Genomic DNA, 23,158 nt, shown 5'->3' with positions numbered 1-23,158 from the left:
AATGATAAAAGTGTCCACTCCAGGCAGTTACTAGCTATTTTGCTAGCACTGTCAGCAAACTGCAAACAAGAAGCACGGTGTTTCAGATACATCACAGAAAAGAATTACATTTACTTTACACCCCAAAAACGTGACACGGCAGAACCACACGAACCGGTTAGTTTCCAAACTATACAACCAAGCTATTCAAAATACGAATTTGGAGGGGAGCCCCAACTGAAAGAACAACCACTCAAATGCTACCTAACTGCCCACCTTGCTACAGTCAGAGCTCTGAAAGGATAGCAGGAATATAGTGAGAAAGCTCAGCAGTAAGAGACTGAAACCCATCGACAAGTTGCGTGTGGAACTCCTCGTCTTCTTCCCCTATCAACCTAAAATGCACACGGATTGCGCGCTTGCAGACAGCCATGAACTCAAGCAATGCGGCTATGAGCTGTTGCAGCTCTTGAGATCTGAGCCTGGTTGCAGGCTCGCCAGATAAGAATGCGGTGCACACACTTAATAGACCACTATTAACCTGCATCCATACATTTTGGGGAAATTAGCAAAAGAAAGAAAATAGAGAAGCAAGCAATAGCTAAACTGGTTCATATTGCGCAGAATGACAGGCTTACCTGAACAGCCACACTTCCTTGGAGTATCCTTTGCAGGCTTTGAAGTCTTGGTAATTGATCACCTTCAGAACTCCGCGGTTCTTCTAGCTCATTTCTCAACGCAGATGTCCTTGTTTCAATCATTCCAATCGCATTTTCGACAGGCGAAAACTCTAGAGATTCGGACTTTATCACTACCAGACGATTTACCAAAGCAGGAAAGGAACCCTCTGTCTGGAGCACTGTGCGCCTCTTCCATTGATCTTCTAGGCCACCTTGTGTTTTTCCATTCTTTGTGAACGGTGTATCGAAAAGGAAACGGTCAAACACACGGGCACGAACAGTACCAGTAGATAAAGAGAGAATCCTTTCTCTCCTGCTCTCCAAGTCCTCGTCCTCCATTACAGGATCAACAGCAGTTATCTGTAGATAGCATACACCAGGTTGCAGCTCATCAGCATTAACTTGTCTCGAGTCAGGAATGATATGTAAGGTTTGATTGCCATCCATCTTAGCCTCATAGGTACGATTAAGCTTCACCATAATGTCACCAAGCCGAACATCCCGTGGCTCCCTAAACACATACTCCTTTTTGTTGAGTTTGCCAAATCTTTCGCCATAAAATCCAACTCTGTAGTAAGTAGCATCAACGAATGGGATAGGGCTAGCCTCCTGTTCAAGAATTGACTCGTAGATGTTCGCAAGTGACGTGTGGCATTTAGCCAACTGCCCATAAGATCTTCTGCTTTTATACACCGGAATGATGAGTTCCTGAATGCTAGCACAAAAGTGGTATAGTTCAGCTTGCGCGAAGAGTTTGTTCGCAAGTTGAAGATACTTGACAGCTGAATCCACTGTAAGCTTGGATGCACCATATCCCTCGACTTCTGCTGCAGCTACTTCTGTGCCCACATCAGTGCCCACAACAGGACAAATCCTACAGAGAGAAGCAACATGCTCCTTGTTCCACACAGCATCGTTCCTTCCAACAAGGGCCTATAAGAAGGGTTCAAAGGTCATAAAACTTCGTAGATAATTACAGTATTGACGAACAGAAGTTAAGATTTCAACCTGCATGATCACACCAGCTACAGCAACTGCACATTGCGCAGCTTCAGCGCATGATTGCATCTCCTGGTGCGCATCACATAGGTGCAGTAACCACATAATGTGAAGGTCCGGAACAGGCGCATAGGCCAATGCTAACTTGTAGAAGCCCTCAGCAGCTGCACACCTGTCCACAGTCATTACGGACCCCTAAAAAGAACATTGAGATTTACAGGTTCAGTGCTTCATGCTTGATCAAGACATTCGAATGCATAAAAATGACACTGCTCAAAGTATAATCACGTGTTGATGTTTCAGGTGTCCAGATGACATAAGCAAATGATAACTTTCTTATCATATTGCCAGTCCCATTTTAGTGCAGTATATGCTACATCACTTTCACATATGGATAGCAGAGTAGGATTCATTTGCCAACTTGCTTACCAAAAGGGCATGTTCAAGGCCAGCATCAAGGGCTTGGACTAGACATTTTGAAAGATGCTTGACCTCTACCCAAGACCACCTATTGTCTGTGGAACCTTCAGCAGCCACTTCCAGTGCGGTAATAGGAAGGCCACAATCGATCAACTGATCCTTACTCCTTACATCAGCCATTTCCTCTAATGATTTCCTAAGACGCCGAGCTTCACCACTTTCTTCAAGAGATCCATCAGATTTCATCTGAGTTACTTGCACATCAGACAGCAATTCTGACAAAGTAATAGTCAGCATGACCCTCAGCCTTGTGGTGCTCTTGAAATAGTTGAATGAGTTCTAGAAGCACAAGAACATCTGTATCAGGCCAGTTCCTTTCATGATTTTATATAACTAAAAGTCAGCAAACAGCTTACCCTAACAAGGATCTGCAACCCAAGAACAGCCCTTTTTCTGACAGAATCATTTCGGAATACAGCCAGTCGCAATAGATGAAACGCAATTTGCTTCAAGAAGCGGTCATTCTCCCTTGACATTAGTGTTGCACCATGTAGACTAAATATATTATAGAGCACAGGAAGGAAAGCTTTCCAAAAAGTTAAGGGCTGGCTCCTAGATAGAAGACCCATTAAGATAGATGTTACACAATCTAGCTTAGCATAGTCAGTCGAGATGCTGCGAGAAGCTGCCGCAACCGAAAACTTCTCAATTATTCCCAACACTTCAAGACTCACAGCGCTACTAAGATTTTCTTCCCAGAGTTCCTGTAGAATTTTCTGTCAGACTCAAGGTTTAAAACACCACAAGATTCATAATGTAATACCTACCAACTTTTGTCTCAGTATTGGATGCAGAGACTCTCTCAGTGCCCTGGTTGTTGCTCCAATTCTTGAAGATTGTGCTTGGGCAAGGGCTTCTCTCAATGAATATGGTTGATTTGGGGAACCTAGCTCAGGACTAATCCTGTTCCACATGAATCCATTTTCTGGTGTTCCCTGAGGCTGCATTAAAAAGTAGTCATGACACATAACTGACAAAAAAATTGTAATCACAGAGATTTTTTGTCCGCCCTACAAATTATAGCAAGTAAACAAAATCATTTTTTATCTAGTATGAAACAGGGTCAAGTTCACCATTGCAGGCTTAGTAGATATTAGTGAAAGTCAACACTCACTCGGACTCAAAGTAAACCCCCCTTAGGGCCAGAGCAAATAATCCATCAAGGTGTCGATTTAATGCATACCTAGGGGCATAGGTAAATAGTTCAAGCAAGTTTCAGAGAGCCAGTGTCTAACAAATTACCAGTGTCACGTGCTGAAATGTTCACCGCAAACTGGGATTTTTAGTGATTAGCCAAGGATGGTTGGCTTGGCATTAGATAGAATACTTAGGCGCACCGGAAGGGTCACTTGGTCAAAGCCCTTTAACTTTGTCAGTAGGCATCTTCTGAAGAATTACGTGATTCCAGTAGCATTAAATAAGTCAAGAAAACAACTATTACTCTTTTTTTTAGTTTACAGCGCACTTGATATACATGAACCATACTTAATGTTCTGTTTTCGAATAACACCAGCCAAGTATTATCAGTTTCTTAACTGTTCACATTCTATGCAATAGCATATTAACTGTTCCCGTAAAAGAACACTAAGCAATAATGCTGACAAGGTATTGTAACCTCGTCCAGTACATGCTATACAAACTCTACCCAAGGTGTATCCAACCTATGCAAAAACACTAGTGCTGGAAAAATAGGCTCATATAAATAATGTGCCAACATACCCTTATTTCATGGCGTGAAGCCTCCGACAAATATGTATTGACTGATGGGGATAGCCGGTCAGAATACTTGGGGGACGCAGGGCGCTCAGCATCAGAGCTCCGAGAACTAGAGCCTACTAGCAAGCTGTCTCCCGCTCTGTTATGCTGCAGAGAGCATTCAAGAGATTTAGTTCTGGACAAACTATTATGAATCAAAATAGTTTGATGGCAACAACAATTCAGAACAAATAACAAATCAATGTGAGCTTCCTATTTGCAAATTCTTATATGGACTGGATATTATACTACCAGTTAAAAGATGGGTGTGCTTGTCGAAGTTTGAATAAGTGAAAACATCCAACAGGAATGCCATGAAAACGAATTGGATTCAGGTATACTCCAACCAGTCACCTGAGGGTAATTTGCAAATCATTGAACTAATTGTACACCAGTCAGAAAGCTTTTATGCACTGAGGTTTTACTGGTCAGGATTATAATATCAGAAATCACATTCAGTCACAGAAGTTGATAATACTGACAAATACTACAACATTCTAAACTACCAAGGGTTATTGTACAAACCTCAAAATGGGTTATACATTCTTCCAATAGCTTGAAGAACAATCGGGTTCTAGCAATGCTCTGTTGCCATGCTTTTACAAGAGTCGTGTCGTCCAAGTTTCTTATGATTTGCAAAATGACTACTAGCACTTCACGCTTTTCAATGACATTTAGATTATAGAACACAGGCATCTCATCCAGAATCTGCAACGAGTATTTTTCACAGGAAAAGAACTTGTAAGAAAAACATGCCAAAGCTTGCAGATAAACAAAGTATTGATTACTGATGTTCATTTCAAGGAAGTTACTTGTGAATCACACACCTGTCCTATAAGAGGAAAATACAGCTGAGCAATGTACAACTTGTCTTCGCTTTTTTGATATCGTGCGTCAAATTCATGCTTGCATATTAGGACAACCAAAATACGAGCCGCCTATAATAAATGCAAAACAGCACATAAACAGCTAAGAATAAGTTGCAATCACATGTGAGATGGCTATGTAGCCCAGCTGTTGCAATTGAGATGCTTACTTTCGCTCGCTGTGATAAATCATCATGATCAAGGGTGAGAAAGATCTCTTGAATAAGGACAGATGAGAGATAATTCCTGTAAAAAGAGATTTTTTAGTAAAAAAACTCACCCAAAAGTATAAGGCTAAAATGATTTGCAGCATGTTAACGCGTATTCACTAGTGTTTTCATTGGACTTCAAGAGAATATTTGCACTTAATTTAATTGTAACACCGTAAGCAAAGAGTTATCCAGGGTTAATAATGTACAGTAACACGGGGCCTAATCATTGAAAGGATCAGAGGAAGAAAAGGTATAAAATCTCTATGCCATGATATTTATGGAAAATGGATAAAAATGTCTTTCTATTGGCAGTAAAGAAAACTTAGAGCTGCCAATTAGAACACTTTTAGTGAACTGGGATATCGATGCTTCACTAGCTCGGCAATCCACGAATTTAGAAACGAGTCAAACATACCTATCAGACGGATCCCGACCAGGCATCTCAACAAACAGATCATGATCACATATTATTTGCAGGAATGTCAACTTGCAATCATGGAGGACTGACTGGCAAACCCCTGCAAACTTGTCCATATACAACGAAACCTGAAGAACGCAGATGTTTAGTTACGCATTTCGATGCATGAAATTAAGCTCCTCGCTAGCTTTACTCCAGTAAACCAAATCAACAGTAAAAAGAACAAAGAACTAGGGGCGAGGAAAAATTAAAATGTGACTTCCAACATTACCAACTCAAAAACTTGGCGTGGCTCAATGATTGATAAAAGATCGTAACAGAAGAAAGCAAGAGTGCTGTTCAAGCGCTTTGCCAAGTTTAAGCCCTTTTTACAACGTTCATGAACCTCAGTTAGAAGGCAATCAAATAGCTGCATTATACATCTGAAGACTCCTTCTTTCAACTGTAGTGGTGGGACATCTTCACCTAGAGCATGACAGCAAACAATTAGAACCATACTTTGTAGTGTAATTTAATATTTACGTACTAAAAGTCTGAAACTGCTATACTAATAACTGCAGCTACAAACATTCAGTGGTTGGTGTTACCCAGTGGAAGATTGTGGTAGAAAAGACGACTTTGTTCCAGTCCCATTGATTTTACAATAAGCTCCAGAAAAAACCATGCCATTGCCAATACATCATCATAGACAGGTCCAACTCTATAACCTTTAGCCTACATTGACAAAAGAGTATAATGGTGAAGCAGAGCAGCAGAAACATGCATCTGTGTCAAAAATAGGCTGATTGAACAAACGGCCACCTCTGGAGTATTCAAAATAAGCAGAAAAGTGTACGCAAAGTAAACCATTAACAGAGGATATACTGGAATGTGGTAACAGTAAAAGCAAAAGGTTAAGTGGTTGTTTGGATTGGTAGTAATGTTTGTGGTGCCTGCCGCTATTTAGCTCTTACCTGAGCTAGACACCAGTGGACATAAAAATATATATAACCATTCCAAGCAGGCCCTAAGAATCAATTCGGCTGGAATTAGCTAGTCCTTGGTGCAACGGTGCTAGTGGCAAGTGACAACAGCCAACAAGGGCATAATTCAGGTACTAAGATATTTCAGCAGTAATGAGAGTTGGCAATGTCATTACTGCGGTGCATATAGTCACAACAATGGTTCAGCTCATGAGCCAACCAAAACCATAGGGATGTCTGCGCACAGTAGCCAACCAGGCGAGTCAGCAGCACGCATATCCTACGATTTGTCAGGTGCATATTGGTTGGTGGATATGATGTCTTCACTCTTCAGCTTATTGGTTTGCACTAGATATCCTTGCTAGGCAGACGGTTATATAAAGGCATATCACCCCTTTACATCAAAGACGAATAATGAAGAAGTCTATCCTAGTCCCAAAGTCCTGTTGTGCACTCCTCTACGCCAACTATTCTAGGTCCAGTCCTCCCCAAAATGGCACCCTCCTCAGGTAGATGTTTACCCCCAGTAACATAGCAGCATACCGCCATTCTATATCTCAAGTCATCAACACAGGACCTACCTCAGATGAATGTTTACCCCCGTGAATCCATCATTAACACGTCCATACATAAAAAAGAATTAAACAAGAGAAGAGATAGAGTAGAACAAATTCAATAATTGATTACTCCAAACAGTGAGAAGAAATCCATACTAACCTTACTCCGAGCTAGGCTACCCCAAACAGTAGATAGCCCAGGGTACACATGTGTCTGCCGATCGCCGAAGTCATCGAAAGCAAAATCAACATAATTAACAAGAAACCTATTTCTCTCAGCCCCATCAGATGATTCCTGTTGCACCCTGCAATAGAAGTGCATCGAGTTTAACTCAATTGGAGGTACATACATTACTGAATGAACAATTCTATTGAGAAAAATCATAAAACAATATTTATAGAATTGAAGCCAGAGATTCAATATCGCCAAAGATGAGAGGAGAGAGCACAGATCCTATGTGATAGGCCTCTAAAGACAAGTATGACAATAAGGCAACATGACAATAACAGCTTTCCAACAACTGTGTTTGTTGTGCAGCAACATGCAAGTGCTATCAGCAAACACTCACATAAGATGAAGCTTAACAGTTTGTAGCTACTCAAAATGCAGGGCCTCTTTTGTGAACACAAACTAAGAGAATATGATTTCATGATACATGTGAAGAAAATGGCATCCAAAGATTTGATTTATTTTTTCTCCAGTAAATGATTGGCCGTCTGAACGCTAGGAACTAGGATTTTTAGAAATCATGCCAGAGCTCTGGAAAGAAACTGGTGAACACAAATATCAGAGGCATGAGCATAAACCAACAAAAAAGGGGGGAATTACCGGGTTAGAATATTAACCATGGCACGAAATGCAGCAACCTGCAGGAAAAAAAATCCGCAGAGTCAAACCTGGTGTGTATTATTATGAAGACTAAACACTCAACTACAAATGCAGTTCAGTAAAAAGGCAAGTGTGCTCTTTAGAGAAGGAGGCAAAATGTTATGCCAAGTGGAAACATAAGCAAAGCAATAACCTGCAGGGTTTCACCACCATCGCCAATAAGATGCAGCAGCATATTGAGTATTGGTTGAAGAAAGTGCAGCAATGCCGTATATTCAACATTCTTTAAACTATTTATGGCCTGCACCAAAAATTTATCAGCGTTAGAGATAAATTTTCAGCATATAGTGCAAAGTACCAATTGTGAGAGTAATCCTTGCTTAGGAGTTAAGCTAGTACCTTCTAGCAGGACTAGCAGGTTCTAGCAGTACTGTAGGTGCTAGTATGTTCTAGTAGTACTATTCATATGTAAGCCTTAGGCAGTAGCAAACTCTGGTTAGCAGTAGAAAGTGGAGCATTAGAAAGCTCTAGAAGGCTTTAGAAATCTAGCTGTTGTACCTAGCTTGTATCCTATAAATAGCACTATGCAATACAAGCTACAGTAGCTTTTGGCAGCCACAAATAGACTACTTCCCATACACTACCAGTGAACTAACAAGACTAACACCAATACATTATAAATATGTGTCACAGACAAAGACTGAAATACACAGTGCAGATAATTTTCCCTATGCTCTAGAATCTGACCACATTCTATACCTAATTAGACATGTGGCGCAATATTTAATCAGGTTGTAGAGCATACAAATACTGAACATATTTTTTAAAAAAAAGTGAGCTAGACTCACTTGGTTAGGGCAGTGGATGTACAACCTGGCCACCCAGGTTCAAGTGCCCATGGACTCAGCGTTGGGTTCATATTAATTTTTAAAAACTTTCTGTGGGGAGGCCCCACACGCTTTCCTTCCAAAAAGAACTTCACATATTCTTTCCATTTTTTACATATTTCACTGGATATCATCCAGGAATGACAACGAACAGGAAGTTAAAAGGTATGCTGATTATCGAAGAACAAAAAAGGCTAAGATCAGTAGCATGCCACGTCAACAAAAAATTGCTAAGAAATTGCGCAACAGATAACAGTCGGAATAGGATGTGCAAGCAGTAAAAGAACATGGTTTGTACTACTGCTTATTGTAAAGCGTCAAAATAAACAACAGGCCAAATAAACCATCTGTTGGCTGCAAAAGCAGGATATTCTGCATGTGTGTTTAGCATAAAAGCGAAAGCATCAGCAGGGGAGGAATCATGAAGGAAACTAACAGCAGAAGTTACAACCTAAGCCATTCAACAGAAGTAGACATACCTCAAGAAGCTCAGAACCCCAAGGTGGACTTGTATGTAGTGTGTGACGGTCATACTCGACGAAAAAGTCTCTTATCCTTTCATTAACTGGAAACAACGAAGAGCAAAGTCTTAACCTCAGCCTGAAAACAGTTTTTCCGTCCTCTAGGTAGTTCATTCTTTCCTGCAAGATAATTGCAACTTTCAGGTAAAATCTTTTACAGCAAATCGTATATAATAAGATAATTTTGCAACCAATGTGAAAAAAACAGCAAAACGAAACAGGAAAAGTAGCAAACCTTTCCACTTTCCTGCAGGTAATGCGGAACAAGCTCTCGCAAAATTGGCAAAGATATGTCCGAAAGTAACCTATTATTCACGAAAACTTGTTATATATCCAATTCAATTCCATTCTCATCAGTCAATACTTATTTTTTAGAGACTGCGAACAATTCAGAGTTCCTCGTCAAACTTTTGGTAGCAACTGAGACAGGATGAGGTGTAAATGTCTAACTGGGCTTTGAACATTACATGGAAAAGAAAAGGTATTTTCCCAGAAGTACGTGTATGTAATGTCGAAACTGTGCTTGAAAATGGAAACCAGCTCCTACCATTTTTAATTATCTTTACTCATGGTTTGATTTGACAGAGGCGGTAGTATTATCTCTTTAAAATGTATGAGCTCTTTTAATCCATAAACAATGTACGGACATTGTGCTAGTAAGTGCAGTAAGAAGTAAGCAGTATGCATTATGCAGTCTTGCTAGTGAATGAGTACCAGAGTGTTTTTCCTTACTTCCACGATCTAAAATTTACTAAGATTAGATAATTTGCTAGTCAATCTATGTACCAATAAAGCATGACGAGTTAAACAAATAAAAGATTGTTCACAAGTTTTACCAATAAGCCTTAGTTTTCATATATTCCCTTTCCGTCACAAAAATTGAATAAGTTAATTTTCTCATAAAGCATTGACTTGGATGTGATCCCACATATGAAGTGACAAACTCAGGCTAGTTCAATTTAAGCATTTGGTGTATACAAAGATGACAAATTAATACATACTGAATGTGTGTTGACAATGGAAGTGCAGCGTATCCCACAATCACCTGAAGGAACACAAACATGTTGAGACACCAACAAAATAAACCTGAAGGGATGAACCAACCATAGTAGTGTGTTCTTATTAACAAGTAACAGAAGGCATACTGGTTTAGGGGCTTCAAGTTTCATTTGGAGATCTACATGGAAAAATGTGAACAGAAGATGATGTTGGGGCGTTAATAGAGCAGGCAGACTGATCTTGACTTCATCATGGTAGCAAGACATTCTTGTGCCAACAGAAATTTGGGTATGGGCACACTTCTGTAGTTCTGCATTATGATCCCTTGGATGAACAGCCTGAAACCACATCGCTAAGAATACTGAGCAGACATCAACATCAAAACAAAAAGAGTATAATAACTTCGTAAACAAACCTCTACTGGAAGTTTGCTCATGTCAGAATCATCATTTCTCAATTCTACTCTTACAAATAGATTTCTTTTGCGGCTCAAGCTAACAGTCAATGGGTACACATAGAGGCAGTGGAAGAGTTGTGAAAATGGTTCACTCCGGGCCAGCATCCGAAAGTCGAACGCTTGAAACTGTAATAAAAAAGAATGCATGTCATAAAAACAGCATAGAACGTGTAATCCTAAGCCATAAGTTTCAAAAATGAAAAGTCAACACACAAAAAGGCAGATGAGAAACTTGTCTAGTTACATTGTCGCCATTCTCTGCCTGCAAATTTTGACCATTTGGGCGTGTATCTTTCTTGACAATGGTACTAGAATTCAGAGAACTATGGATCCCATCAACGCTATTCCTGCTGTGTCTGCCATTATTGAGCTCGCCAGCATCATGCAATTCACTGTTCATGCTCCCACCTTCAGAAATGGTATCCACGTCATTGCGGTCATTATGGAGTTTTTCCACTTCTAGCCTCAGTACACCTTTCACTGGTTTGTGTACTTTCCGTTTCGGATCCTACAAGGGACAAACGAATTGGTATAATTAATTAGTTAATAATCACTTAAATATAACTCGCTTTGCTGATGCAGAGGCTGGGGCTTCCCCCTTTTCGAGAAAAACTGGCTTTGCTCAGCTACTGATGCTTACTTGGAGGGAGTCCTCTATGTAGCTTTCCTTCACTTTGTTTAAGTTCGGTATCTCTATGATAACTGAAGTTCCACTTGAATAATTGTTGATTTTTCCATCTAACGTGAATTTGGAAATAGGCTCCACAATGCTATCTTGGGAGCTTGAGCCTGGCATACTTGGTGCTAAAGGGCTGCTAGGAGAGGCAGTATCACCAGCACCAGCAGAATGGTTGTTTTCGAATAGAGGAATCATTGCCCATGCAAATGGCTCTCTATATGGCATGATTCGAGACCAAACTTGCAGCTTCTGCTTCTCTTTCTCAGTCAAGTGCACCTTTCACAAAACTGAGCATAAGAGCAATGAAACATGTGAATAAAAGAGGGACTTTGTTTCTTACAGGTTCTTTGCGGGAATAAACTGAAGGAGTTACTCCCCCTTCATCAGTAGCAGCCTTTTCTAGCTGGATCAGAAGGCAGATTGATGGAGAAGGGGCATCCAGTGAAAAAACACCCCGACGGTCCAAAGAAATATGAGCCTGATCAAATAAAAAAAAATTTGAAAATGGTCAATGATCTGAATTAGAGGATAGAAACAATGGCACAGTAGGGAGAAATATACATTGTTCCTTACATCTTGCATTTCTGTTGGAAGTATGTTAAAGTAGAAGTCTTCTGATAGCTTTTCTCTCCTATCTCTGTTGTACAAGCAGACTGTACCGCTAAAAGGTTCTGCACATGATACATGGTCAAAAGGCAGGTCAGTCATTCATGCTTGTGAAATATAAATGAAAATATAATGCAGTTTACCAGTGTTTAAACAAACACAAAAAAGAATATTTATGTTTGCTCACCAACTAATCCAGCTTGGAACGACAAAGATAATACCTTGACAGTTATCTTCAATCCACTGTAAGAAGTAGAGATCAAGTTATAACATGTGACTAGTAAGTAGTATTGTAACAAACACTGCTCCGAGCGTGGAGCACAAACAAAAGCAAAGAGATATTTAATGCTTAAATGTGCAAATTAAAGCGAACCTGCTGTGTGTTGCAGGGAGACTTTCTGGTACGCGTTGGCCGAATATCAAAGATCTCTCATTGTCCCAATCAAATGCCGGTTCATATGCCGGTAAAGGTGAGATAGTACAATGCTGAAAACCCAAGCGGAGCAACATGTTGTTAATGCTTAAATCAAGATGGAAATGCTACGGCATATGCTAATACCAAATTGTCAAGTATATCGTAAATTGGTACAGATATTACAGATGAGAAACTGAGAGACATAAAAACAAGAAACTCGAGAATGGGTGACTTATGAGCATGCAAACAAACTTCCCAGCTTGATGTCTGAAAAGCTTAAACTGCTTTGCCAGAAATATTCACATCAACAATAATACTGTGTTCCTTAAGTGCGTAGAGTAGGATCAGCTTCTTAGGTTTCTAAATACTCTTTTATCTAGTCTTAAGACTAAGGCACTCGTGTAAATCACAGAAAAGGGGGAGGTAAGAAAGAAAAGCACATGACAATCATCCACCTAAAACAGAAATCTAACGAAAATGCTCTTACTATTTTTGAAGATGAAGCAGATAGTTGAGTCTCATATGTTTGCCTCCCTGAGGTGCTCGGCATATCATCTTCAGTAGTTTCCTCTGGCTTGGAATGCCTAGCGTTGCAAAGCTGCAATTCTATGAGAAAGCAAATATATAAATTATAAAGTAAAAAATGTATAAGGAGCTAATTCAACCAAAGGGGTGGTGGATTACCTGTTTCCATGTCGGTATCAGGTCCCTCAAAAATTTGATTCTGAAAGGACGGCGGTGCAACACTCTCGTAGTGTCCATATTTGCAGTCATCTTTCACAAAATCAGCCTTATAACACTGCACCAGCTCGTTTAGATGTGGCCACTGCTCCAGATTATCATTGAGCTGCAAAGAAAGGCATGCAGATTCATCATATTCAATTCTCTAAATTGCAGACCTAAAATTGTATTTTTCTAGCGATTGTAATAATCCAAAGGAGAAAACTGAATCATCAGCCCCAAAGTATGTACAATACTAATACCCAGGGAATAGCTTTATCAACCATGAAAACATTAGCTATCTGTGGAAAACCCATACACACGGTTCCTGGAAACAAGGAGACTAAACTATATGCTGCGATGCAGGTTTGACCTCACCAGCACATAGCTAGCTCCAGTTCACCACTAATACCACCACCACCAGTTTAAACTCCTAAGCTCTCACTGAAGCATGGGAACATTAAGAACCCCAAACCCCTAAGGAACGAACGCAGAGATCTGGAGCGCACATTTCAACGCATTTCAAACATCTCGGGCTTCCCAGGCACCACATTGTATGCACTACCACAAACACCCAATAAACACCACAGCGGCGGCATCGGCACAACCAAATCAAGGAAACACGGGCACACGCACTGGAGCAGGGAGTGACACACACATACCAGTGGATCCAGCTCCAGGTTCCGCGCGCACGACTGCCTCGGAATCCGCTTGAACCGCTGCCCCTCCCCGGCCGCCGTAGAATCCATCGCCGCCGCCGCCGCGCTCTTGGCACTCCTCGTCGATTCCTCTTTCTGCTCGACGGCAAAAAAAAAAATCAATTTTTTTTGAAGAAGCGGAGGATTGGGGGTTGATTTAGGTGAGTCTCAGGGAAATGAAACAAACCTTGGAGATTTTTGGAGCAGGAACTAGCAGCAGCTTGCGGATGGGAAAGCGGGAGAGCTCAGATTCATGGCGACCGTGCCCAATCTGCTTGCGCTGTATGGTGCTGCCCCCATTGCTCCTGCCCAGAAGTGCAGAGGAAGCGAAGCAGGTGGAGTTGGGAGGAGTGTGTTTTAGTGGTGGAAAGTGGTGGGGAAAAGTGAAATATAAGAAAACAAAGATTTGGTTTGGCTTCTACCGGTGCATTTGTTCGGGCCTTGAAAATTCAATTCTTTTGAAATGCCAGCGGGCTGCTCTCGCTGTCTCGCAAATACGGATGCTTCGCTGTCAAGAGTGTGACTGACAACACCAGACTGTTTGTGTGCCTGCCATGGGGCACAGCGAGGGCTGCCTGTACCTGCACTGCACCCGTAGGAGTACAAGGGTCTACTGTATAAACTGGAGTTGTTGCTTTCTTCCTTTTTTTGTGTGTGAAATTGTTTGACAATTGGGAGCTTTCTGCAGTATATACTTGTTGTTTAGCTGCGTTGATAAGCTGGTAATTTCAATGAAATACACACCCTGATAAAGTGATAATGGACGGTTCCACTGTGATGCGGCATGTTAGTATGTACAATCACTCTTGATTGCAGAGTGGACCTGTGTCTAGGGCAGCTACCATGATAAGCTATTGATGTTCTTTTATAAGTGGTTACATGATTACCTCTTAACACTCACCATTGGTGGCTGCACCATGGTGTCACAGATGGTCAGATAAATTGTTCTTTTTTGAAACAAGGCACAAGGTTTGCCGTTTTCATTGAATAAGGAGAAGTTTTATAACCCGTCTCGGCTATAAGCCAAGATCAAAGGCTAGAAACAACTAATTTCGTGGCATTACATTACTTAGAGCCTTTGCGTATGCTGGTCGCCACATTTCCGCCTCCTCTTTGATTTTCGCCAAAAGCATAGTGATGGTGACGGACTTGTTACAAAATACGCTAGCATTTCTTTCTTTCCAAATTTTCCAAGAGAGGAGCATTGCAAGAGAGGCCAAAGCTTTCCTTGATTGCCCTCTCTTGTGAATCACCTCAATCCACCACCTTTTGACGGAGTGGAAGCCATGCCAAGTTGTTGTTTCGATATCATTGATACCTAGCTAATTTTTTAAGTTGGACCACACTCGGATTGAGAACCGACACTTGAAAAGAAGATGGGTCGCCGACTCTTGGTGTTGATTGAAAAGCTTACAAAGGCCACAATTTTTCCATCCTCTCCGTGCGAGCCTATCCGCTGTCCAAACACGGTTTTGTAGGATCAACCAGAGCAAAGATCTTGCACTTTGGAGGCACCCAAGCCTTCAAAACCAAGGAAGGCATCGGGGATGAAGTGAGGGCTAAGAATTGCATTTTGTATTTTGTCGAGTTGCATCCATCATTGGTGAGCTTCCAAGATATTGTGTCTTGAGCTTGAGGGTCCAAGGACATTGGCAAGCGTTTCCCAAAGGTTGTAGAATTGGGCAATGTGGTCAAAGGAGAGGCCATCATGGGTATTTATTTGGGAGACCCAAAAGTCGTTTCCCAACGCTTTATGCAGCGTGCATTTCTTCTTTTTTGAACGAGCAAAGAGGAGCGGAGCCAAATCATTAGGTCGTATTCCATCAAGCCAAGCCGCCTCCCAAAAGAGAGCCTTCTTTCCATATCGAATAGTTACTTTAGTGGCCGATGCGAAGAGATCATGGTCATGTGAAGTGCATGGCTTTCCAAGTCCACCCCAAGGCTTTGCCTCATTTTTCTATTCATGCCAAGGCCACCTCAACCTATGAGCCGCGGTAAACTTCTTCAGGTTAAGGATCCCAAGACCTCCCTTGTCTTTGGGTCTACACACCATCTCCCAATTTACTTTAAATTTTCCTCCGGAAACCTTGTCACATGTCGACCAAAGAAAGTCCCTTCTTAAGCTATCAATCTTCATAAGAACATCCATATGCACATCAAGCACGGTGATGAAGTAGATGACTACACTTGTCAAGACCGCCTTGACAAGGGTGGTTCGGCCGGCCATGGTGATGTGGTTTCCAAGCCAAGGCACAAGTTTGGAAGCAACATTATCTTCCAAGTGTTGGAAACTTCTTAGGCGAGTCACCGACAAAGGTAGGCCAAGGTACCTCACAGGGGAAGAAGCGCGAGTAGTTGGGAAGGCTTGGAGGATGTCGTCAAGGTTTATGCCATCGCAACGAATGGGAGCTACTTGGATTTTGGCACAATTGGTAACAAGCCCCGAATTGATGAAGCGTAGCATCCAAGAAATCAATGTCATTTTATTGGGAGTGACGATGATGGCCGCGTCATCAGCAAATAAGGGAGAAAATCCTCTCGCGGACGCACGCACGCGGAACGCCTCCTCTCGCGTCGCTCCTCCAGGCGACGGAGAGGGGCAAATCCTAGCCGCCGCCGCCTCGTCCGTCCACCCCCCCTCTCTCCCTCCTCGTCGCCCCCTGAGGTGCTGCCAGCCGAAGGCTGCGGCGCCGGTGAAGGGGGCGGCGGGGATTTGGCCCTCGGCTGCGGCCCCCGACGCCTAGCACAGCCGCATGGAAGGAAGGTGGCCGGGCTGGGCTTGCCGGGGCAGAGGCCGCTGCCCGGCAACCCTTTCCACCCCCGACGCGTCTCCCCCTTGGTCGGCGACTCCGGCAGCCGCTCCTCCGTCCGTGGCGGTGGGTGGCTCTCGGGATCTGGCGGCTCGGTGGCGGCGGCCTTCGGTGCTGGAGGGGTTGCTGGTGGTGGTCTCGGCGGGGCCCTGGACGCCGGAGCGGCGGCTCCGGATGGTGGCAGCGGTGCCGTCTTCTTCGCGGCGAGCGGTGGCCCGTGGCCCTGGCCGTGTGGGCGGCAGGGTGGCGGCGAGATCTAGTCCGGGGTGTCATGGCGGCCGGTGAAAACTGAGCCTCGACCTCGGTCTTGGCGGATGATGGCGGCGTCGCTCGACATCGTTACGTTGTCGAAGGCGTCATCTTTGCCCGTCTTGGCACTACACTCGGCGAGTTGGGGATGCGCGACTGCCGGTGAAAACCGTGCTCCGACCTCGATTGGCGGACGATGGCGACGTGTCGCGCCGCTACCTTCTTGAATGCATCGTCGTCGCAGTCTGCGGTCTCTCACTCGTGCTGCTCCGGGGGAAACCCTAGGTCCGGGTCTCCCGGATCGGATGATGGCGGCGCGCCCTGCGTCGTTCTACCTCTTGGGGCATCGTTTTTGGAGCAGCTGTTGGATGTTGGCGGATGTTGGTGGAGTGGTATTCATCTACCACATTGTTGGCGTTGAGTCTCGGTGGCATGGTGCTGCAGGGCATCGACGACGGATGCGGGATGATGTATGCGTGCAGGATGGTGGAACCGTCTGGCATCATGGTAGCATCGACGGCAGGTCTTGCAAGGTTAATGCGATGATCTCTCTTGAAGATGGAGTCGAGGAAGACGGCGGTAGCAACTTCTGTGGCGTGTGCGTTGGCGTGCGCGGAGAGTCTGCTTGACTGGATGTGCTTCTCACCTGCTATTGGGCGGTTTGGGAAGACATTTGGTTTTTGGATGATGTGAGTTGGTGTATTGTCACCCCCTTCATCCCACTGTAGGTTTAGTGAGGTGGCTTTGAGGTTGATCTTTTGTATTGTTCTTGTAAGGTTTTGTGAATAATCTAATAAAAAAAAACCGTGTGCATCCTTTGGATGCAGAAGCTGGGGCGATATTTCCCATTCCGAAAAAAATCAGCAAATAAGGAGGTTCTAATCGTGGGCACTCTTCCCCGGAGCCTATGGAGGTGGCCTTGTTCGGTTTGCTTTGCGAGGAATGTAGTGGAGAGGACCAATGGCTATCACAAAGAGGAGTGGAGAGAGCAGGTCGCCTTGTCGAAGGCCTCTACCATGCTTGATTGGATCACCGGGAACTAATGGCTCCCAAGTGCAGGAGATCAATTTTAGTACTTTTCAATAAGAAAGGTCGGACCCACGAGGAGCCGAAGGTATTGATTAGCAGAATCGACAAGAAAACAATAATAATAAAGTAGCAGTTTGGTAATTTAGGTGTACAGTTTGCAATAAAAAATAGAGTGCAGAAAGTAAATAGCAAATAAGTAAAAGCTCTAAATGAGAGAAAATCATAATCCTCTATGCAGCAAGAGTACAAGCTCAAGTGTGTGCTTATATGAGACAAAATTTCCCGAGGGTGGCATGGATTTACTAGCATCTGAGTTCTACACAACATGATAAATATTTTGTCAAGTTTTATCCAGTTAGGGGCGGAGCCTAAATTAGGTGCAGCCATAAATATGATCAAGTGCACCCCTTATGATGTGTCCTAGAGCCATTTTCATGAGCAAGTATAGAAATCATTAAGACATAAATGTCCCACCATAGCAATAAGATCATTGGTCCCCAACATAAGCCCCTCTAATGCAACTCATAGTATTGGAAAACGATTTTTATCAATCTGTCCCTTCCAACACACATTCATTACATTAAAGTGCAGCCCTATGAGCCCATATAGGTGAAGTAATATGCACTCGATGTTCGCATAAAACCATCATAGAACAACATAAAAGACGGAAAACTTGATCTAATACTCATTGCACATCATATAGAATCATAGCCAGATCATCCTATGCCCTCGGGAACGTGGGAAACTACTCACATGTGTCAAACATGATATGGACCAGAGGCATAATGATTACAACACAATTTTAATATATAATATCCCCACCAAATAATGAAGTACCAATCAAAAACACGCAATAGCACTAAAAATAATATCCGGGGTTCAATTCAACACAAACTATGAGGGGGATGTCAACACCCGGATTTTTAAGTCCAGATGCCTATTATACCATACATCGCAATCCCAGGAAGATTGTTGTTGCGAGACATAACAGTCGATATCATAAGTCATCATTCATTACAAACCATAGTCGTCTTACAAATTTAGATCACATGATCCAATATTACACAAATAGTTGATCTAATGATCAACGAACACAACCCATAGCGGAAGCGTAATAGAAGTGGACTATCTAATCCACAGGCCAACGCTTGACGTTGGAAGAGCTCCTAGTTAGTGTAGACGTCCTGCTGACCGTCATCTTTGTACTGCGGCTCCTCTTCATAGTCTGGCCATTGGAATAGCCAGGGACACAGCCGTGAGTACTTTAAAGTACTCGCAAACTAATACTAGTGTAAGTACTATCAATTTTAGTAAGGGGGTGCTAAGCTCTAGTTTATTTTGCATAAAGCCAATTTTAGTTCACAAATAATTTATAAAAGACTCTTCATATGCTAACTTAACTCAAGTGGGACATTAGTGTCATTCCCACAACTTAGTTTTGATTCAAGTCAAGTGACCATTCAATTCCTCAACTATTTTCAAGAAAATCTGACAACGGTAACAGTATGGCCTTTCCAACTGTCCGTAACCGTGGACACAGCTATTCGAATAGATTTACACTCTGCAGAGGTTGCACACTTGTGCCACAACATTTGATTTCATCCGTCAAGGAGAACCCTGAATTATCGTAACACAGTACGCGGATCATCAACCATAACCTTTCACTTACATACCCTAGTATAGGTACCTCTCCCCATGAGCTTGGCCTCCCAGTGAAGACAAACCGTCGACCGTGAACCGCACGGGGCTTGGGCCGTACAATTCACCTCATTTCACATCATATCCCTTTTAACGGAGGCAGCCTCGGCATAACCCCTATGATGCTTGTTCAGAGGGAACCCATACTAAGATGCATAAACTTCCAGTTAAGCCCTACCCATAATCAGGTATTGTGGGGGTACTCCAATATTGGAAAGGTATCGCATTCACACCAACCATCAGTTTTATCAAAGTTCACCATATCCTTCACAAGTCATATTCACCTTCAAAATCTTTCAATAGAATGACTCCTCATTCAAAGGTTTTCAAACTCATTTCAAACTCACAAGTTCCCATCTAGAGTAGTCAATTTTTTTTGTTAGCACTAGCAACTAGTCATGAGGGGTGCTACTTAACTCATAAGCTTCTTAGGCTAAGTTTGATACTCTTGGTCTACTCTATACTTAGACCAAAGTTAACTATAAAAGTAAGCTTTAAATAAACAAAGTAAAAAAAACTTGCAATGTAAAAACTTGGGATAGGATCATTAAACATAAGGCAAAGTGGAGTGGTGCCTTGCTCAAGAGAGCTTTTGCACTTGCAAGAATATTAGCTTGCCTTGGTTGGTGTACTGGTCAAAGTGGTCTTCCTCCTCTGGTAGTAGACCTCCTCCTCCTGGTACTCCTCGGTACTAGCGTCTAAAAAGGATACGAGGTAACAATCACCAAACAAGATTCAAGAGCTAGACTAAGCACACAATGTATCCACACAAACTATTCTAGCATCATGACACACCTAACATATTAGTTGAAGTGGTTTTCTTTCTTTAGGAAAAATAATTTCCTCTCATTACAAATATAGATTAAAGTTTCTATTTAGTTCTTGGAGGAAATAATTTCCTCTCATTGAATCTTGTTAAAATTTAATCTCCTCAAGTAAGTAAGGTATGAACCCATGTTGACTAAGTTCAACCATTCATAATCCTCATTTGGGAAATGATTTAAATGAGGTAGAATACCTCATACCATTTAGCAATACCACTTATGATTTAACATCACCAAGTAATTCAACGTGAGAGTAAATGTACCAGGGTCACAACCTCATATGAAGTTACTTGGAACAAGATTTAAATGAGGCAAAACACCTCATATGATTTATTCTGTAGTTTTGGACAATATCACTTGACTAGAAATAGCCATATAGTCCTTTCTTTCCACTAGGCCATGATCACACAAAGTAACCATGTAATATTTTTGCATAAACAATTAGAGTAAGTGAAATGTGATTTATGAGAGTTGAAATCAACTCAAAAGCATTTTTGGTTGATTTTTAATAATTGTTTGAATGTGCAAAAGTCTCTGCCTTGTTCTTTTTGTCACATTAATTCTACAATGAATCTCAAGATGACACCGGTGGGGTGGTGTAGATCTTTTCTCTAGCTTTCTATCAATATGAAATTCATCGAATTTGGTTTAGCCAAATTGATTATATTGAAATTTGAAAATGCATCTGAGAGTTAAATGATTTAAATGAAATTTCAAATTTTGAACAATGGGCCAGCGCGGGAAACGTTACTGGGCCCAAAACGATTCAAACAGAGAATTCCAGCCCACCACGCATCTCGCACGCGTGGGCTGTCTGACAGGTGGGGGCCACTCGTCAGCCTCCGTTTAATACGCGAAGCGGTACGGGGGCTGCGGCGCGTTGGATTAGAATTGGATCGGACGGCTCACACACGTCGTCATCTCCGGCGAGAACGAGCTACTGGCGCGGCGAGGCAGGGGGTCCGGCGAGCTCACCGTGGCTCCAGCGAGGGCTGGCAGTATGCTCGAGGACGATGTCGACGACGGCGAAGCTCCTGGTACCAGCGGCGCGTCCTGGGGCAGCTCCAATCGACGGCGAGCTTCTGCAGCGGCGCACGGCAGTGATGGAGAAATTGGGCGGCGGTGGTGGCTAATGTCGATGGGAGAGTGGCTGAGGAGGTCGAGGGAGATGAGAGGAAGCTTGCGGTGTGGAGAAATCGACGAGGAGAGGTCTCCTTTTATAGGCGCGGAAGGGTACCGTGGTGCTGCGGCAAGGTCGACCACGGCGCGGGCGTTCCGGCGAGCTATCGAGCTAGGCGATGGCGGCGTCCTGTTCAGCATGTCCAGGCGGTCCTCTGGGCGGCGCTGGCTAGGCTAGGCGGTGCCTAACGCGGTCGGATGGTCGCGGTGTACTGCGCGGCAATGGCGCGATGCGGTCGTCGTCTCCGGCGGCGGCGGGCGCGGGTCGGTGTCGTGAGCATGTCTGGCGCGTTCGCGGTGGCACGACGATGCTCAACGTGGAGAAAAGGGGGCCAGGGTGGCGTGCGGTGGCGAGGCGACATGTGGCCGTGGCGCGCGCCGGCTGCGGTGACCCAGCATACCACTGCATGTTGTAGTATACAAGTCGTTGATATGATCTTTGTGAAGGGGCTTCCTCACAAATTGCCATATCCCTCAGAGTGGTACAACAGAAACATTGCAGGTCATAACACTCCATACTTTATTACAAACATTGTCTTACAAGTTGGTATTCTCACAGGTCCTATGAGAACACCCTAAGAGACTACTAAAGTACCATTACAACTTATACTAAAGATGAAAAGAGCTCAACAACTTATTTAGGTAAGTTCTACGTTGCTCGGCTCTATGATACTAAGGTATGTCACTACTCCTCCACCTCCGTGTCATCCGGTCCGTAGACTATCCCATAGTCTACGCCTTCCACTCCGCCGGTAAGATCAGGTTCTTCGTAGACCAGCTCGTAGCTTCCTTCTGGTGCTCCATCGTTGATAGCCTCCACTTCGGGATCACAGCCTAGCAAGGGTGTCGAAAGAAAGTGAGTACAGAGGTACTCAAGCAAGTTCTAAAAGAATAAAAGGTGTTTGATGCACTAGCTACGACCATTGATCAGAAATCGCAGGTCAATGCATGTTTTGAAAACATTTCTTCAAAAGGTTGCTTTTATTATGAAAACTATGCCCGTCGCCTTCACAAGTTGACCAGAACTTCGTGGAGTTCCTTTCCCGCCGCGTTCGTAGCTCCCTTCCCGAACAAGGAGTGACAGCCCACAATTTGATACACTCGCAGAGGTGCGTTACTTTTCCCACAAGAGATCTCACCCTTTTTGCCATCCGCAGGACTTGCCCCCGTTCACACTTCCTTTGGTGTGAGGCCAGGTATAAAGATCCAAGCCCACACCGCCTTCTCCGCGACCGCAAACCCACCCTTTTGTCCGACCGTATACCTCCAGAGACTTCCCCGATAATACGGCTTTACTCATGGTATACTCCGGACAATCCTTCATAGATCGGAAGAGATTAACATCACCAATGGATGGGGATTTAAAAGGATTTCCCAACCTATTGCGGTAGTAGTCTCCAAGACCCCACCGTCTCTCCGATCCGTTGGCGTGCGTAAGGGAAAAGATACAGCTGGCTTTTCCAGAGCCATTATAGATCTCATGGTCAACGCGGTTTGTACGGCGCTAGAATCACCGGACGGCATTGGTAATTTAATCCTAGGGTGATATAACCCATTGCAATGGAACCTCCACCATATCAACACATACCATGGTTCCATTGCCAGCCACATAGTCATATTCATAGTTGGAAAATAACATTTCATTTGCGA

At 43.3% G+C, this 23,158-nt stretch overlaps 1 protein-coding gene across 1 annotated transcript; it reads right to left on the bottom strand.

Annotated features, from left to right (window-relative positions):
* Positions 1 to 76: 76 nt before the first annotated feature.
* On the bottom strand, positions 77 to 13,799 carry LOC124702372 (guanine nucleotide exchange factor SPIKE 1-like). The gene is made up of 30 exons (XM_047234511.1): positions 13,684 to 13,799; positions 12,986 to 13,148; positions 12,789 to 12,907; positions 12,260 to 12,372; positions 12,074 to 12,129; positions 11,854 to 11,951; positions 11,621 to 11,758; positions 11,242 to 11,556; positions 10,846 to 11,109; positions 10,560 to 10,727; positions 10,291 to 10,482; positions 10,147 to 10,190; positions 9,381 to 9,450; positions 9,104 to 9,265; positions 7,931 to 8,038; positions 7,738 to 7,775; positions 7,069 to 7,213; positions 5,977 to 6,103; positions 5,661 to 5,854; positions 5,387 to 5,517; positions 4,930 to 5,005; positions 4,721 to 4,831; positions 4,419 to 4,601; positions 3,858 to 4,001; positions 2,906 to 3,079; positions 2,495 to 2,842; positions 2,088 to 2,417; positions 1,668 to 1,853; positions 618 to 1,592; positions 77 to 520 (listed from the first exon to the last, which is right to left on the bottom strand). The coding sequence occupies exons 1-30, from the start codon at positions 13,768 to 13,770 to the stop codon at positions 266 to 268; spliced, it is 5,514 nt and encodes a 1,837-aa protein (XP_047090467.1). The 5' UTR covers positions 13,771 to 13,799; the 3' UTR covers positions 77 to 265.
* Between the last annotated feature and the right edge of the window lie 9,359 nt (positions 13,800 to 23,158).

Source organism: Lolium rigidum, chromosome 3 (assembly GCF_022539505.1).
Source record: "Lolium rigidum isolate FL_2022 chromosome 3, APGP_CSIRO_Lrig_0.1, whole genome shotgun sequence".
Taxonomy (NCBI): Eukaryota; Viridiplantae; Streptophyta; class Magnoliopsida; order Poales; family Poaceae; genus Lolium; species Lolium rigidum.
Note: the sequence above shows the minus strand (reverse complement) of the source record. Positions and strands in the feature narration are given on the sequence as shown.